The sequence below is a fragment of the Hippocampus zosterae genome, chromosome 12, assembly GCF_025434085.1.
Source record: "Hippocampus zosterae strain Florida chromosome 12, ASM2543408v3, whole genome shotgun sequence".
In the NCBI taxonomy this organism is placed as follows: Eukaryota; Metazoa; Chordata; class Actinopteri; order Syngnathiformes; family Syngnathidae; genus Hippocampus; species Hippocampus zosterae.
The window spans coordinates 8036997-8053144 of NC_067462.1; the positions used below are offsets into that span (position 1 = coordinate 8036997).

The window sequence follows — 16148 nt, forward strand, 5'->3', positions numbered from 1 at the left end:
AAAAAAAAAAAAAAAAAAGAATCTTTTTTTATTTTTTTGAGAATTGTTAACCGATTCTACATAACTGTTGTCTTGGTAAAAATGAGGGATATGGCGATTCAAACTGAAATTTCAGGATGAACCTAAAACGAGAGGTTGAGTGAGAGTGCTATTGAAATGCAACAAATCCCCTTATCGTGTGAACTCGCTTTATGGATGGATTTGTAGCGTACTGTGAGTAAAACTCAGTCTCTTCACACATTCACACGATTACACAAAATGAAACCGCAATACCTTGTGTCAGTCGACCATGCTTCTGTGGTCTTTGTATTGAACATCACGGCGACAAATTGCTGCAATGCGCTGCTGTGAAGGCGCTTTCACTATCAAGGCGTGAAAATTGCACTTTTAGAATGACAGCCAGAGACATATTGTCACTTTAGAGACAAACAACTGCGGCAATTTGACTCTTAGGGTGCACACATGTAAGAAAGAAAAAGGAAAATGATGTTTGCAGTATACGGCAGGGAGCAGTGAGCGGAGCACGCGTGATGATTGCCATGATGCGGGAGCTCCTGTGAGATTAGTCTGCAGTCCAATTCGGCTGTTCGATTGAGCACGGCATGTGCACACAACTGGGCTATGCTGTATGTGTGTTTGGTGAAATTGAAAGATAAGACAGGTAGCAACAATATGAAATATCCATAGCCACTGTCAGCGTGGGTGAATGCTGACTAAAAGCAACAAAAAAAATGCTTTACTTGTACATTGTTATTAGGGCTTGAGACTTTGGAGGGTTGAAGTTTATGCGCAATTCAATTGTAATGGTAAAAAAACGCCAGAACGTAATTTATTATTGAATGAAATATGTTATAAGTGAAGTGCCTTGAATATTTAATCATTGTGTACGCATTTGGTTAATGTTGTTTGGGAAGACTGATTGTTTCCTTTGTGTTGCGAGCAAAAAAAAACACTGACAAAAACAACAGACAAAGCATATAACAATACAGTCGTCCTGTAGATGGTGAAAATCAACATATAATTGACACCCAATGAAATGCATTGGCTAAAACAAAACAAAAAACTGTGAATATGCTCACCTGTGAAGCCGGATGACGGAGGATTGGGCTGGATGTTCACCCGAGTATTGCCCTGAATCACATCCCAGAGGCCCCAAATATATCTGGGATGGAGGATGTAGAAGGGTTGGTCGGGATGCAACTTGCGGTGTTCCACGTATGGCCGAAACAGGTCGTAGTCTGGACTGGCGTACCACTGACAAAAAAAAAAAAAAAAAGGTCTGCTTCAGACCAAAGATACATATTCCAATGCTGTGCAAAAGTCCACTATCATGAATGTTTGGAGAACCTTTTCCACATCAGTCATGTTGATATACTAAAACAGCACATACAGTTAGCCATTACCGCAAAATATCCCAGTCACCATTATCTTTGAACATGCAAAAGCAATGACCGATTGCCATTGGTTCATTTGAAAGAAATTCTTAATTACGATGACTTTTGTCAGACTCAAGATATTGAACACAGTTTTAAAACATGAACAGAGGAGGACTTGTGTGGACTCCATGTGTGGGACGTTTTCTTCACTGGGAGGCAATTTTGTACAGGACTTGAGTTGTATGTGCAGGAATGCAAAGAAAAAATGCAGCCAGTAGTGAATTAAACGTGCCTCGGAACCAGTCAAAAATGTTTGTTGCAGCGCCTCTGACAATGAATTAATAAGTGATATAAACTGGCAATGACTGATGAGCCTCCAGAACGCCTCCTCTATTATGTGCGAATGAAAAATGTCTGCCAGGAGTCGCTGAGGGAGTACGCCTTGGACAAATGGATTCTTCTCACAAAATGTATTGAAGGAAGTGAAGGTTATTTTTAATTCCAAACTTGGGAAAATTCCTATTATTATTATGATTAATATCTTATACAACAGCCATTTCATTTCGGTCTTTATATACAATTCTAGCTTTTCATATATATATATATATATATATATATATATACACACATATACATACATGCACACACACACACACACACACATATATTCGGTACTGTAACTGTAGGTTAGGTCAACATGAATCTAGTGAAGCGAGTGCTGGTGTACTCAGCACAAATTATGGTATCATAAAATCAACCTGTCAGTCACTGTCTCATTTTGTGGCCCATTAAATGTGATAATGAGATAGAAGAGCAACAATCCTTCAAGGTTGGGTGTAAGGTCAGGGCAAAGGCAATGTCTGTCAAAATCTGTCTTTTTTTTAAATTAGTCTTTTATCATACGCAGGATAATGTTGCTGCACCAAAACAATAACAATTAAGTGTTAGTAAAGTGTTTTGTTTTAGGGGTTTTTTTTGGGGGGGGGGTTCTGATTAGTTTTTTAATCCTTCTGGCGTAAGGTGTTGTAGAATGACACAAGTGGAGCAGACAAAATAATCAAAAATCATAAGTGAGGAAAAAAAACATAGCCATGCTCGTAACTAATAAGATCCAAAAGACTGTATTGACCGTTTTCCATTATTAATGTTATTTTTATGATTATTGTTATAATGTTTTGTATTTTTCATCTCCTTGTTACAGTGGTGCCTTGAGATCCGAGTGTAATTTAACGACCATGCTATTAACACTTCAAATCAACTTTCCATATTAAAATGATTACGAATACCAATAATTCGATACAGCCCCCCGCCATCCCCCCCAAAATAATAAAACGTTTTTTTTCTTTTAATGAGTAAATAGCACTGTATAATATTATACATTGCAAAAACATACAGCAATGACAGTATTTAAAACCAATTAAAAAGAAACACTTTTTTGTCACACTTTCTCTTTCAATTGTGCTGCTCATTGTAGTGTCCACACCACCTGCGAATTTGGCGAAGGCTCAGAACCTCTTCTCAATAAGGCAATAATATTATTATTCTTCGCAGGGGATAAATAATATATGCCTTGGGGTATTGTTATATGGTCCGTCTACATGTGCTACAGTTTGTATTCAGATGTCCGTTTCTTAAGGATGAACAACACCGCCACATAAATGCTAATTGTTAGCTCACGTGCCTATTTCCAATTAGAAAAAAAGACACATTTGTATTTTCTATTGTTAATGTGACAGTAAGTCAAAAATGATTTAGGCAAGTGATACTATAATTTTATTTGTATCATTTAATAACTGCCAGATTTTTGTGGGTGTGGAAATCACATCAATGTAATTGCTATGACAATTCATTGAGTGATGTATTTTTATTTTATGATTAAACTATTCCCAGGATAACTTTAGAACACAAAGCCAAATCTGGTATTTTTTAAGGGCAGAACAAAGTCATACCTACAGTATGTTGATAAAAACGTGCTGAGAGTGAATATATAAGGCAAGGGAGGGGTGGCACGTATGTGGAATGTGATAAGAACCTGAGAAATCGTTTGGCTTGAAATTACATTAGACCGCCGGCATTCAATCACCAACTACAATTTCCAAAGCGAACGGACACTCTCCTGTAACGGCAACTAAAAGAATCAGAGTGGTGAAGATGCGGATGATGTATATGAGCCAACCAACCTTGTGAAGGTTGAGAGTGTAAGGCGCAGGGTCCCATGCCACCAACGTTACATTCTTGTAAAGAGAACTGGTCTGGAAGTGACGCTTTGGACTTGCCATTACCTGTCGAGGATATTGAACATGCTTTTAACTATCCCATCATATACAGTACGAGGCAGTTGGGGGGGAAAAAAACTTTAACTTGCAAGTGTTGCGGCCAAGCAGCTACAGTAAGACAAGTCAGACAGGGGAATCTTTTAAACACTTTCTATCAAATTTTCATTAGAAATACACAATTTTCAGCAACGAAATTATCACAGTATATTGCAACAACACATATAACTATGATGCATAGTCAGACGATAAAAGTTACTATTTACTCTATAATAGTACAAAAGCATAGCAAGGCCACTCTGAAGGGAAAGAAAAGCAGAGGAAAACAGAAAATCAAGCCGGACACTGACAGCACTCTTTTGACCGAGATCAACGGACTTAGCAACACAGAGTACCAACACTTGATAATGTAATAACGTCTTGCAATTGGGATTTTTTAAAACTAAATATTGTTGAAAAACACAACTTTTTTTACTCAAATAAATCACTTTTTAGAGTAACAACTTGCCTGACTAACATTATAACATCCAACTGCATGCTTCCTCCAAATGTGAAGTCAAACACTTTTCCTTCCAATGTGTTCTATACGGCTCCATCCTGATTAATGGATGTTTTTGGATGATGAATGAAGCTTTTTGGGCAAGGCTAAAATGGTGACACAAGTAAACCAAGCATGAATCACCCCGTCCCCCACTATATAAGAACTTGAGCACCATCGTTCGCATCAGTGGTTAGCTAGCTTGCTATTACTGTTAGCTGTAAAGTTCTCGTTACTCAATGTGCTGTGTCACGGCTTTGCGACAGGAGCTCGGCAATAGTCGAGTGGAGTGGGTGAGGGGTGAAAAGTCAGATGCCTCCGTTGCTACTTGAACACGGAGTGCTTTCGAGCTTTCATCCGTGTTGACCATGAAATATCTCCACACAAGACACTGACAAGGCTCCTACCCGTTGAAGTGCCTATATATGTCAGGCTGGTGAAGTGGTATCAGTGTACAGTATCGGCACATTACGGCACGAGTACTAATACAAGTATGCATGTCGGCGAAAGCCTAATTATAAAGATATGAAATATTAGCACTAACACTAAATTCTAATATTACCCCAAAAAAGCTTGAATTATTGTAAGATGGGTGGATTACATCATCGTAGCTTGGGTAACAGATGTAAATGTCCCTATATCTGGAGGCAGGGCCATGTTTTTTTCATGTCCCAACATTTGTAACCATATGGTGCCTATTTATTTATATGAATAATTCAGGGTGCGTTCCTCAGCAGGACATCTAGTACATCAACGCCTGTCAACCTCATCATGTTATTTATGTTCTCACCATTGAGTTGATGATGCGTATGGTGGTCTTGCTCCCCACGTCTTTCTCGTAGCCCTCGGTGGGCGCCGCGTTGAACCTCAACACGGCGTCATGAGCATCTGAAATCACACACATCGGCGATCACATTACGTGACAAACTGCTGCTATTTTTTTTCCATGATGATGACTACAAGATTCACCGGAGCCAGTGATGATGAACATCTTGCCATGTGACAAGACAAAAGTATTATGAATTTCTCACACACATAATAATGCTGGGTTGTTTTGCTAAGCCCCTTGCTGGGTAGCTAGATATTTTGAGCAGATTGGGTTATTTTACCCAAGGTTGGGTTAATTATTTTGAACCAGCAGATTGGGTTAAACATTGGATTTGGGCAGGCTGAGGAGCTTATAGCCATTTGAGAGAGTTTTACTGTGTACTGAAGTTGAAGTCAATTGAATGCAACCTTTTTAGGAGAGGTGCTGAGGGTTATGAATGCCGACTCACAGCCACTGCCGGTCCCAAGCCTGCATGGAATGGTTCCGTTAGGAAGGGCAAAGCCACTCCCAGTTTATTTACTGTCAAACTAAACATGTAAAAGAGAAGTAACGTCCTAAATTTTAAACACCTAAAAAAACCTTGACTTAGCGTCTGCTAGCATAATGCTAACACATAATGGGAAACGGCATAGATGGGCTCATGAATATCGCACGTAGTACGTACCATTGTTGATAATTATTGTCGAAAATCATTGACATTATCAGTATCTTCACATATATGGACACCATTATTGTATTATTATTCATTTATTATGATTTGATTTTATAAGCGTGTATTCAAGTAGAATCTCCTTCACATTAATCAGTATCCAAAAAAGAGCTCTCGTTGGTGACCCTTGGTCAAGAGTTTGGCTGCTGAATATCTTGAAATGCATAATAAAAATAATAAAAAAACATGGTGTGTTGTAACGAATCGTATTTGCATTTGTATAGGATTGATTGGAAACACATGAAGACACAGACTTTTCAGAAGTGTCACATTGACGTCGCAAAACTGCCCTCAAACGGTCAGTCTTGGTAACTGAGGGAGGTATTTTTAGACCACTTAAATTAGGGGCAAATAGATGCAGTGCTCAGAAGACGGAACTGTACCGGAAAAAAATGTTTGACATGCGTCAAACAACCTTACTAACACAATGATTACACGTTTATGAATCCATGATAATATTAAATTCTATCAATTGCGATTAAATACAATATTAACCCCCAGAATAAAAGAGCACAAACCAATGAATGTCATTAAATATACATTTCTAAGATATATACAGTACATAAGTAAATGGATGTAATTATTGAAGACCAAAAGTAAAATACAAATAAAAAGTCCAGTGGTTAGCACGTGGGCTTCACAGTGCAGAGGTACCGGGTTCGATTCCGGCTCCGGCCTCCCTGTGTGGAGTTTGCATGTTCTCCCCGGGCCTGCGTGGGTTTTCTCCGGGTGCTCCGGTTTCCTCCCACATTCCAAAAACATGCGTGGCAGGCTGATTGAACACTCTAAATTGTCCCTAGGTGTGAATGTGAGTGCGAATGGTTGTTCGTTTCTGTGTGCCCTGCGATTGGCTGGTAACCGATTCAGGGTGTCCCCCGCCGACTGCCCGAAGACAGCTGGGATAGGCTCCAGCACCCCCCGCGACCCTAGTGAGGATCAAGCGGCTCGGAAGATGAATGAATGAATGAATGAATGAATAAAATCAATACACTGCAATGCATTACTGCCACTGTGTGGTCAGCACAATGGACAGCAGCTCCAGATACACAATCAGTAGAAGAAGGAGAAGGAGAAGAAGAATATCCATCCATCCATCATCTGAAAATTTTATCCTCACAAGGGTCGGTGCTTGAGCCGATATCCAACTCGACTAACTGAACAAAATAGCTTCCCCCAGAACTAGTTGGAGCATTGAAAAGCAGACGAGCTTGTGTATCCGAAGCTGTTGTCCATTATATTGACCACACGGTGGCAGTAATGCATTGCAAAATGTATCATGAATCTTTGACCTGAACAGAAGTTGTCATCCAACCGCTAACACGATAAAATATTTCGAAATCGAGAAGGGGTCCTTAGAATGCAAGCATGTTTGCATTTCTTTACTACACTATTTCCAAGTACATTAATAATAATATGAAGAAACACATGATGCCTCTCTGACAACTGTCAATCCAAAGTTATCTTTGTTTAAAGAATATAGAATGCAGCAAGTGTATCGGAGCCCAACATTTGAATGTTCCCTTGAAAAAAATAATAAAACAGGCCAAAAGTTAAATAATTCAAGTCATGTCAAAATCTCTGACGTACCCATCAAGTCCTTTCGCGGTTACTAATGGCTTGATGAATATGCTGCGGCTGCTTGGCTTTGGGAAGCACGCACTCGTCCGCACTGAAGAACCAGGCATGAATACCATTTTATTTAAATATTTGACTGCTTACAGTATACTTCAGTAGGTGGCCCATGTCTTTGTCTGTGCGCGTGCCCACGCTTGCGTTTGAAGGAGAGAGACACTAACTTCCTGTGCTTGTGAGCAGGTGCGCTTTTTATGACACAGAGGCGGAACAATGTTGATATTAAAATAACCAAGTGCACAAATTCACTGTCAAATCTGGAGCTACCAGCTGGAGGTTGATGTTGTACACTTGTTCATTTTTCGTAGGCTGACATTTGCTTTGTGTTGATTGCTAATTATCCTCTTTCCTCGTGTGGGGGCGGGAGTGTTTATTTGGTCAACTGCAGAGAGTACAAGGCTTATATTGTGCAAAGGCATGTATTGGAAGAGAGAGACATGTATTTTAACTCTTTTATTATTGCAATATTGAATAACATAATTGGCTAGCGACCAGTCCAGAGTGTGACCCAGTGACGATAAATGGTATTGAGAATGGATAGTGAAATAGATAAGTAATGATTTTGTTGTAACTTGAGATAGGCTATGAGTGATCCAATGTTTTTCAAAGGGACGAGCCATCATTCGGACATTTATTTTATTTTTTGCTTTGGTTTGTGAGCAAATTGTCATGTCAAGTGCTGTATCGTGGCAGTCTTAATAAGGAGTGCAGCAGTTTGGCGTAATGAACATATCTTCCAAAAAGATGCTTACAGCTGTTAATTGCTACTCTCAGTTGAAGTGTATGTCAAACTAAACATAAAACATAGAGAATTACACATGGGTTTCAAACAAGAGAGCTACAAAGATAGAGAGATAGTTGAGGTGTAGCATTTAATTATTGAAATGGAGGATGCACACATGGAATTCATTGGAGAGTGGAGAATTTATTTATTCAAGTGGACAACAAATAAATCAGGTGCGGCTTCAATTACAGTGGAGGCCTCCCTTTGAAGAAGTACGGCACTTTGAATGACGGCTAGTTGAAGTGCAATGTTTAATTATTCAAGTGGACGATGCACAGGAGACTTAATCGGGTTGCGGCGTGTCGTAGTGCGGGCTGCAGAAGCCTCTCTCGACTCGGAGAGATAAGAAACCGTTAATACGCAATGTATTTCACATCACACAAGCGTCAACTTGCCGGGGCTTTCATCGCCTTTTTTTCAATGCACAGCTGCCACAATCAATATCAAACAGTCTGCATGCTGTTGAGGTTAACAGAAAAAGGTTTAATGCATTCAGGAATCCAATTCAAAGAAGCTCCATGTGATGTAAAGACACCTGATGGGTTGCCAGAAGGGGGGCCCATGAGTGGTGGGGGTGGGGTTACAGGGTTAATTATTTTATTTAATCATCTTTCCCCATTGAGATTAAGGGAAATGGCATTGATCTGTTCCAATCACTGCCAAAAAAACAAACAAACTGTGAATATGGATGCGTCGCTATTCGCAGCGGGGGTCAGTGCTTATCCTCTGCAAAGTAGGGGTTCACTGCAGTTCACTGGTGTGGAAGTGCGCTACGTCATAGCGAGAGCTGTTTATAATCATCTTTCCACCTCATGTTGCCGACTACTGCAGTCAAAATATTTGAAACAACTCTCATGCGTGCTTGCTTTCCATCGTGTCAGCAAATCACCTCCACCACTTCCTGACCACAGCGATAGACTTGACAACTACGCGACAACTCACCTCCTCCGTACATCCTCAGCTTACGTTCCTTTTTGCGAACAAGATTCAAGGCGTGCGTGCAACTCGCATTCTCTCATATACTATTTTATATTTAGTGTTATAAAACACTCCATTATGGATACCAAAAAAAATGCAGTCCTAAAAAAAAAAAGTGTAATCCTCTTTTTTGTCTAACATGTTGAAATATTAAATTGTGTGAAAACGCTGACATTTCGAGAGTAGCCCTTAACACCCCACAAATTAAAACATTTATAACAGGCGCTTATGATTGATACTGGGGGGAAAAAATGGTGTGTTGAACCAACTAACTTTTATATAGGCAAAAGGTTGCACAAAATCAAATTATCTGGATCCATTTTTGAAGTAGACTATACAGCTACTTCAAAACTGTATCTGGATCCAAATAATTTGATTTATTTGGCATCAATTTGTGCACGACCCCCCCGCCGCATGTATATTGCCCATCCCTGCACTAGAAAGGCGAGATGCATTCAAATCCGATTTTTCGTTCAAAATTCAAGTGATGATTCGGGAAGTGACAGCAAATTAGAGGAACTCCAAAACTACTCACCAATCTCTTTGCCCAGTCTCGACCGTAGGATGGCGCCGGCAGAGGCGACCACGGCACAGGTCTTGAAGCTCCTCCCACCTTGCAGCTGCTCCAGCGGGAGAGACGGCACGAGACGGGCCCATCCGAATGAAGAGAAGGGCTTCTCCGATCCATCTACGGTGCTGAGCTGGGCCTGAGTCTTCATCTGACACAGCAGCTGCTTGGCACTTTGAGCGGCTCGGCGGGGCCCCTCGAAGGCCACGTTGTGTTTGTTGGTCTTCATGTACTCATTCCGGGCTTGCTGCAGCCTCGGGTCCAGCATGTCGGCGGACAAGCGACCCTGCCACAGGCGCTTCAACAGCAATGCCGACTTGGATGAGTAGTTCTCGTCCATGTTTAAGGAGGCATCACCAGCCGCCTTGACACCTTCGGTTCTTACTCTGTTTGTCTTCAGTTCATCCGCATTTTCTCTCTCATCTTGGTCGTCCTCCTCCTCCTCCTCTCTTCCATGGGGCTGTGCTCTGCTCAGGCGGTCGTGATGCTCCGTAATATGGGAAGTCATTTCACGACTTTGGACCACCGGGTCAGAGTGAGAGCCCACATTCTCTGTGCCAAAGGAAGACCAGGCCGCCAGAGTCTGGGGGTCCATGTAGTCTTGCCGACTGACCTCCTGGGTGCCATAGTTGGCAAAGGGCGCGCTGCTGCTGGAGACCACAGAGCTGGTGTGAGACTCGGGGTCCGGCAAGGTGGGGGTCGAGCTGGATAGTACGATGGGGTTCTGCTGATGGGAGGCCTGGATGGAAGCCAGGCGGCGGGTATCGGGGTGCTGGGAAAACAGGGAGCCGGCGGAGGTCAGCGACTTGTTAACGCGGGCATCCAGGAAGTAGGAGAAAAGGGCCAGAAAGATGAGAACCCAGGCCAGCATTCCCACTAACATGAGCCTCCTCCACTGCCGCATGCTGGACTTCATTACTGAGCAGGGCTCACCGACAATAACGCCCTGCAGCTGGAGTGGGGGGTGGGGGCGGGGACAGGGAGGTGGGTCGGGGTCAGCCAAGACGTCAGCTGGAGTGCCTGGGGGGAGACAGAAAATCATAAGGAAGGAAGATCTGGTCTGGTATGTTCACATTGTGACTTAAATCACGAGATAACATGTCCTTACTGAAAGGTAAGTACAGGTGCGTCCCCGTTTTATGAGTTTTTAAACCAGGCGACACACTCGAGTGTGTGACCGCATTTTGAAAGTCTTTTATCGGGCAATCAAGACGGTAAATTAAAACCAGATGACGTATCATTGCTGTTGTATGAAAAGCATACATGTATGCAAGCAAATGCTTACACTGATAAATATGTGACACTTGCACTTCATGAAAAAAAAAAACAGAACCCCAATTGTGGGTATTTTTAGCCTAAAAAGAAAAAGAAAAAAAATGGTGATACATCACTCTTTAATGGACATTGACAAAGCCAACCATTCCCTCATTTGCCTGGGTCAAAGATGACGGGCATTTTCAATGACGTTCCCCAATCCTTTGTATAAAAATTCCTGCATCCATAAAATTATATACAGTTCTTCTATTATGCCTCCGTAAAGTTACGAGCGTGTAAAGCAGTCATTTTTTTACAATCTTTTTGTAAACATATTGTATTACATATGTATTACATATTTTTGTCACAATCTAAACCAGTTCCCATGTATCCTGATTGAAAATCCCGACCTATTTGCATCAAAATACACAAACGCTAAGTTTTGAATGAAATCTGTATTCGAGGTTCTACTTACGCAGTAAAGGAAGTGAGTGAGTGAAGCTTTAAATACACATGAAGGCACCACAACCTACAGCTACTTAGCCAAACCTAATGAGAAAAAGATGGTCTCTTAACTCATTGAATACCAGCCCTTTTCACTGGAGCCCCCCCTCCCTCCCTCACATTTTGCTGAATTTCGACTGATTTGCAAGGCCCACAGAATTTTCTGTTCTATGGCTATATATATACACACAACCTATCAAAAGAAAGGTAAGACTCTCTTCTTTCAGCAGAAAAAAACGTTTGTTTCTATCTTTCTCCGTTCGTTGGCAATCAGCATTAGAAAACTGCTAAGTTTTCACATCCCGGCTCGATTACTGCAATGCCCTTTACTTTGGAGTCAGCCAGTTGGAGTCAGCCGCCTCTTGACTGGTACTCGTAAGAGGGAGCATATAACTCCCACTCTGGCATCCCTTCACTAGCTTCCCATTCGTTTTAGAGTTCTTTTCAAGATCCTCCTCTTTGTTTTCAAATCTCTGAATAATCTCGCGCCACCTTACCTCTCTGAGCTCATCCGCCCCTACACACCTGCCCGGCGCCTCAGGTCTGTGGACCAGACATTATTAGAAGTACTGAGGCTCAGAGGGGATGGAGCCTTTTCTGTTGCTGGTCCCTCTCTCTGGAATGACCTCCCACTGAACATTCGGCAAGCCTCCTCCCTGCCCATCTTCAAAGCCCTCCTCAAAAACTTGTATTCTTTGGCGTTCGACTCAGCATGACTTAGATTTGTTCTTGATTTTACTGTTTGGTGCTTTCTACCGCCTTTATTACCGATTTGTCTTACTGTTTATTGTGCATGTTAAATTACTCCATGTACAGCACTTTGTATGCAGCGATGGCTGTTTGAAAGTGCTCTAGAAATACTGTTGACTTGACTTGACTTGACTTTAACCCTCCACATCCACATCCGCGCAAACACACCTCCTGCCTTGGGCCACCCAGGAGGCCAAAGCTCGAAGGATTGACCTCGCTCCAGGAAAACAGCAAGGAGCAACTGGGCCAAAGAGCATGGAGACTCCAAACACACATATCTGAAGTGACATGCTTTGTAAAAGCCTTGAGGCCACATCAAGTGGGAGCTGTGATTCATATGCCGCGAGTGTAGCAGTTCCAACACGTCAATGCAGGAGGTCAAATGCTTTCCGGTGGAAAAAAATAGGACTTTCGAATATCCTGGAAGTCTGACTGACGCTCTCACTCTCTTTTACAAATACAATAAGCACACAGCTGCCCCGAATGTCTTCGACAAACCAAATGACATCTCGAACGTGTGTGTAGTTTCCCCTCACCTGGCAGGATTCAGGTTTCAGTCGGCGAGCGTGAAACAACACAAGCGTACAGATGGCGAGGGGAGAGCATAGAACGGGGTTTTGCTGAGGCTCTCCACAGAGCAGCACAAGGCAACAAGATGCAAAAAAAAAAGGACTATAAGCTCCAAAATGATGGGGTAGCCTCCTTGCGAGCAAGATTAATGTATTTATGGCATTTGGCTTTTAATTCATGTACCGGTAAGTCATACTAATGCTCACTGAGCTGTGTTTTCCATGTTCCTCGAGAGATGCATTTTGCCTTCTTATTCTGTTGAGGGTTACTTTTTTTTTTTTCTCGGACAAAACGCTCTATTATTAAAGCTTATGACGAATTATTGGATGTCTTAGTGGAATTTGCTAAAGACTGAGTCAAACGTAGAATGGAAGTGAACTTATTCATCTGAAACTGAGCATTCAGTGAGCTTGTTCTTATGATCATTCAAAAGGAATTTGTTTGAAAATAACTGTTTTCTTTGTCGCTAACATAATTTCGGGAGGGGGGGGATTCAGATTACTCCTTCGCATCCATTTTCAACAGGCCTTGTCTTCATTGGGGTTGTAGGGGAGCTGGGGTTAGGGTTAAAGGCAGGGTATGTCATTGGTCAATCATTGGGGCAGGTTAGCAGCCCAACGTGCATGTTCGTAGCATGTCAGACTTCCCAGGGGGGAATCCAGGACTGAAACTGGGAAAGAAGTCATTCCATCCTAATTCTCAATGTCTCAGAGCAAGGCATGATTTCCTAAGGTGGTCTTTGCTGATGGGCTTTCCATTCACGCTCACAAATGGACAAGCAAGTCTCAGAGTAGAGGAAAACCACAAAAGAAAAACGTCTTCTTAGCGGAAGAAACTTCTCCATGACTTGTTCCAATTGATGTTCCGTGTAATCCTCCTCCTCCTCAATATACAGACGATATAGGCGACGTCAGAACAGACCGTCTTGTCTGTGCCTACCACCAGATGATTGCAGGCTTGTGTAATCATCCAAATGACAGCACTTACACCTGTAGCGGGGACTGCAAAAAAATAAAAAATAAATCTTGGTGGCTTAAAGCGCAGAGGACCTGCTAGATCAGGGGTGTTAAACAAATGTTAGTCGCGGGCCACATTTTAGTTAGCGTTTCATTTGGAGGACTGTTATGACTGAAATCATATAAAGAAGTCAAGGATAACTGTTGATTCAACTATTGTTTAAGTTGCTGTCGTGAGGGCTTTGGTAAAAAAAGACATTTTAGAAAGGATCATGGAAGTTGACATGTTTGAGCTGCCTTCGCGGGCCACATAAAATGATGTGGCAGGCCAGATCTGGCCCCCGAGCATCGAGTTTGACACCTGTGCTAGATGGTATTGTAATGCCCTCACAAGGTGGACACAGCATTTGAAATGTATTTATTGAACAAATGTACACGTGAGAACGACATTCATTAACCGGTTGCTGATTGATTTCCATTTTTTTAGCAACACAATTAGCCATTTGTGTCATCGTTGATGGCATAATGGTAGACCCGCCCGACTTGTGTGCGGGCAGCGCGGGATCAGTACCCACTCGGGACGGTGTGGATTTGGGTGTAAATGTTATTTTTTTGTTGTCTCTCTCCGTGTTCTGCGACTGACTGCCGACCAGTTCAGGGTATAGTCAGCCATCTGCTCCAAGTCATCAGGCATATGCTCGAGTAACTCGACGTGACCCTGTTCAGGATAAGTGGTGTTGAAAATGGATGGATGGACGTTCCTAATGTCAAGTCATTTGCATTCAAATGTAGACTCACAAACATTTGCTGACACCTCAAAATGTAGTGCTAAATGTTAGCAATCATAAAACCAGATAAATCTAATAGTAATCCTGCCCGTTTTTACACGGTCCTTTTATCTTGCAGACTGCCTACCCATTCGAGTAAGTGAGCACACATTGTGTGACTAAAACACTGACCGATGCCTCGTTCTTCATTAAGTATTAAAGACTCAAAGTGAAGCTTTCTGCCGGCATCTCTGAAAATAAAGCTTTGCCTCTGAGCAGTCGAAGCGGGCGACAAACAAGCAGGTACATCACCGCGAGGCAACAACAATTTGCACACATCAATGAAGGAATGTGTGTTGTGGGGCTTTTCCCAGGAGACTTTGAACATAACACAGCTCCAGCTGCACCTACATTTACAATCATATGAATAAAATCCTAAAATACAATTTGTCTTTGACACGGTTGATTCGGTTTACTTTAACAGTAAAAACGGGACTGACTGATTATTTTGATTAGCGATTCATCTGTCATTGATTTTGTCGATCATATAGGTCACTCGGATTTCCATGCAGAGTTTCCGCGCGACCGTGACCCTACATGAGCTGCTTCGAGAAAGCGATCAGGTTCCTATAATAGTGTCAATTATTTTTTTGAATGACATTTAATCGATGAGGGTTAAATGTCGCAATTTCCATTCAATTTAAGCCACAGCTCCAATTTTTGGATCTTGATGATATCCATCCATCCATTTTCCGAACCGCTTGATCCTCACTAGGGTCGTGGGGGGTGCTGGAGCCTATCCCAGCCATCTTCGGGCAGTAGGCGGGGGACACCCTGAATCAGTTGCCAGCCAATCGCAGGGCACACAGAGACGAACAACAATCCACGCTCACACTCACACTTAGGGACAATTTAGAGCGTCCAATCAGCCTGCCATGCATGTTTTTTGGAATGTGGGAGGAAACCGGAGCACCCGGAGAAAAACTACATAGGCCCGGGGAGAACATGCAAACTCCACACAGGGAGGCCGGAGCTGGAATCGAACCCGGTACCTCTGCACTGTGAAGCCGACGTGCTAACCATTGGACTACCGGGCCGCCCAACTTGATGATATCTCAAGTACAATTAGAAACACCGCACATGAGCATGATCCAAATAAAATTGTGACCTGTATACACTGCACAGAAAACTTGAATGGATGACTCCATAGTGTTCTCCCAGGCAAATACAATAGATAAGGAATGACCACTCGCAGAAGAACCAATAAAGGAATTATAAGACAACCCGAACGAAGCATAGCCTAGCTAAAATGTGCTGAGGCCAAAGATCATCTCACTGCATACCTTTGCACGAAGTGCATTCTAACTGCTAGCTTAATTAACATTTTTTCTCGCGTGAAACATGGAAGAAAAATAAACCATAACAACATTGGCATCCATTTTCTATCCACTTTTTCTTTTCAGTTCCTCTTTTACTCAAGCTGGTTTACCTGCCAATTGAGTAGAAGCAAATGTGGCTAAAGAAAAACTGGTCGGGTATATTTTCTGGACCTAGAGTTGACGCTTCTGTCAGATCGCATGATTTGCATTTTGGCCCTCGATATAGGCAAACGCAATTTGGCTACCATGAATGACACCACCAGTGACTACATCCCTAAAAC

General features: G+C 42.2%; 1 protein-coding gene across 1 annotated transcript in view; it reads right to left on the minus strand.

The window, feature by feature from the left end:
• The window catches only part of st6gal2a (ST6 beta-galactosamide alpha-2,6-sialyltranferase 2a), a 36796-nt gene that overhangs the window by 8299 nt on the left and 12349 nt on the right, over positions 1 to 16148 (minus strand). The window contains exons 2-5 of the mRNA XM_052082258.1: positions 9655 to 10707; positions 4978 to 5075; positions 3557 to 3658; positions 1080 to 1254 (exon numbers count right to left, since the gene is read on the minus strand). Of these exons, the coding sequence (XP_051938218.1) occupies positions 1080 to 1254; positions 3557 to 3658; positions 4978 to 5075; positions 9655 to 10603 (1324 nt within the window). The 5' untranslated portion in view covers positions 10604 to 10707. The remainder of the gene's footprint in view (positions 1 to 1079; positions 1255 to 3556; positions 3659 to 4977; positions 5076 to 9654; positions 10708 to 16148) is intronic.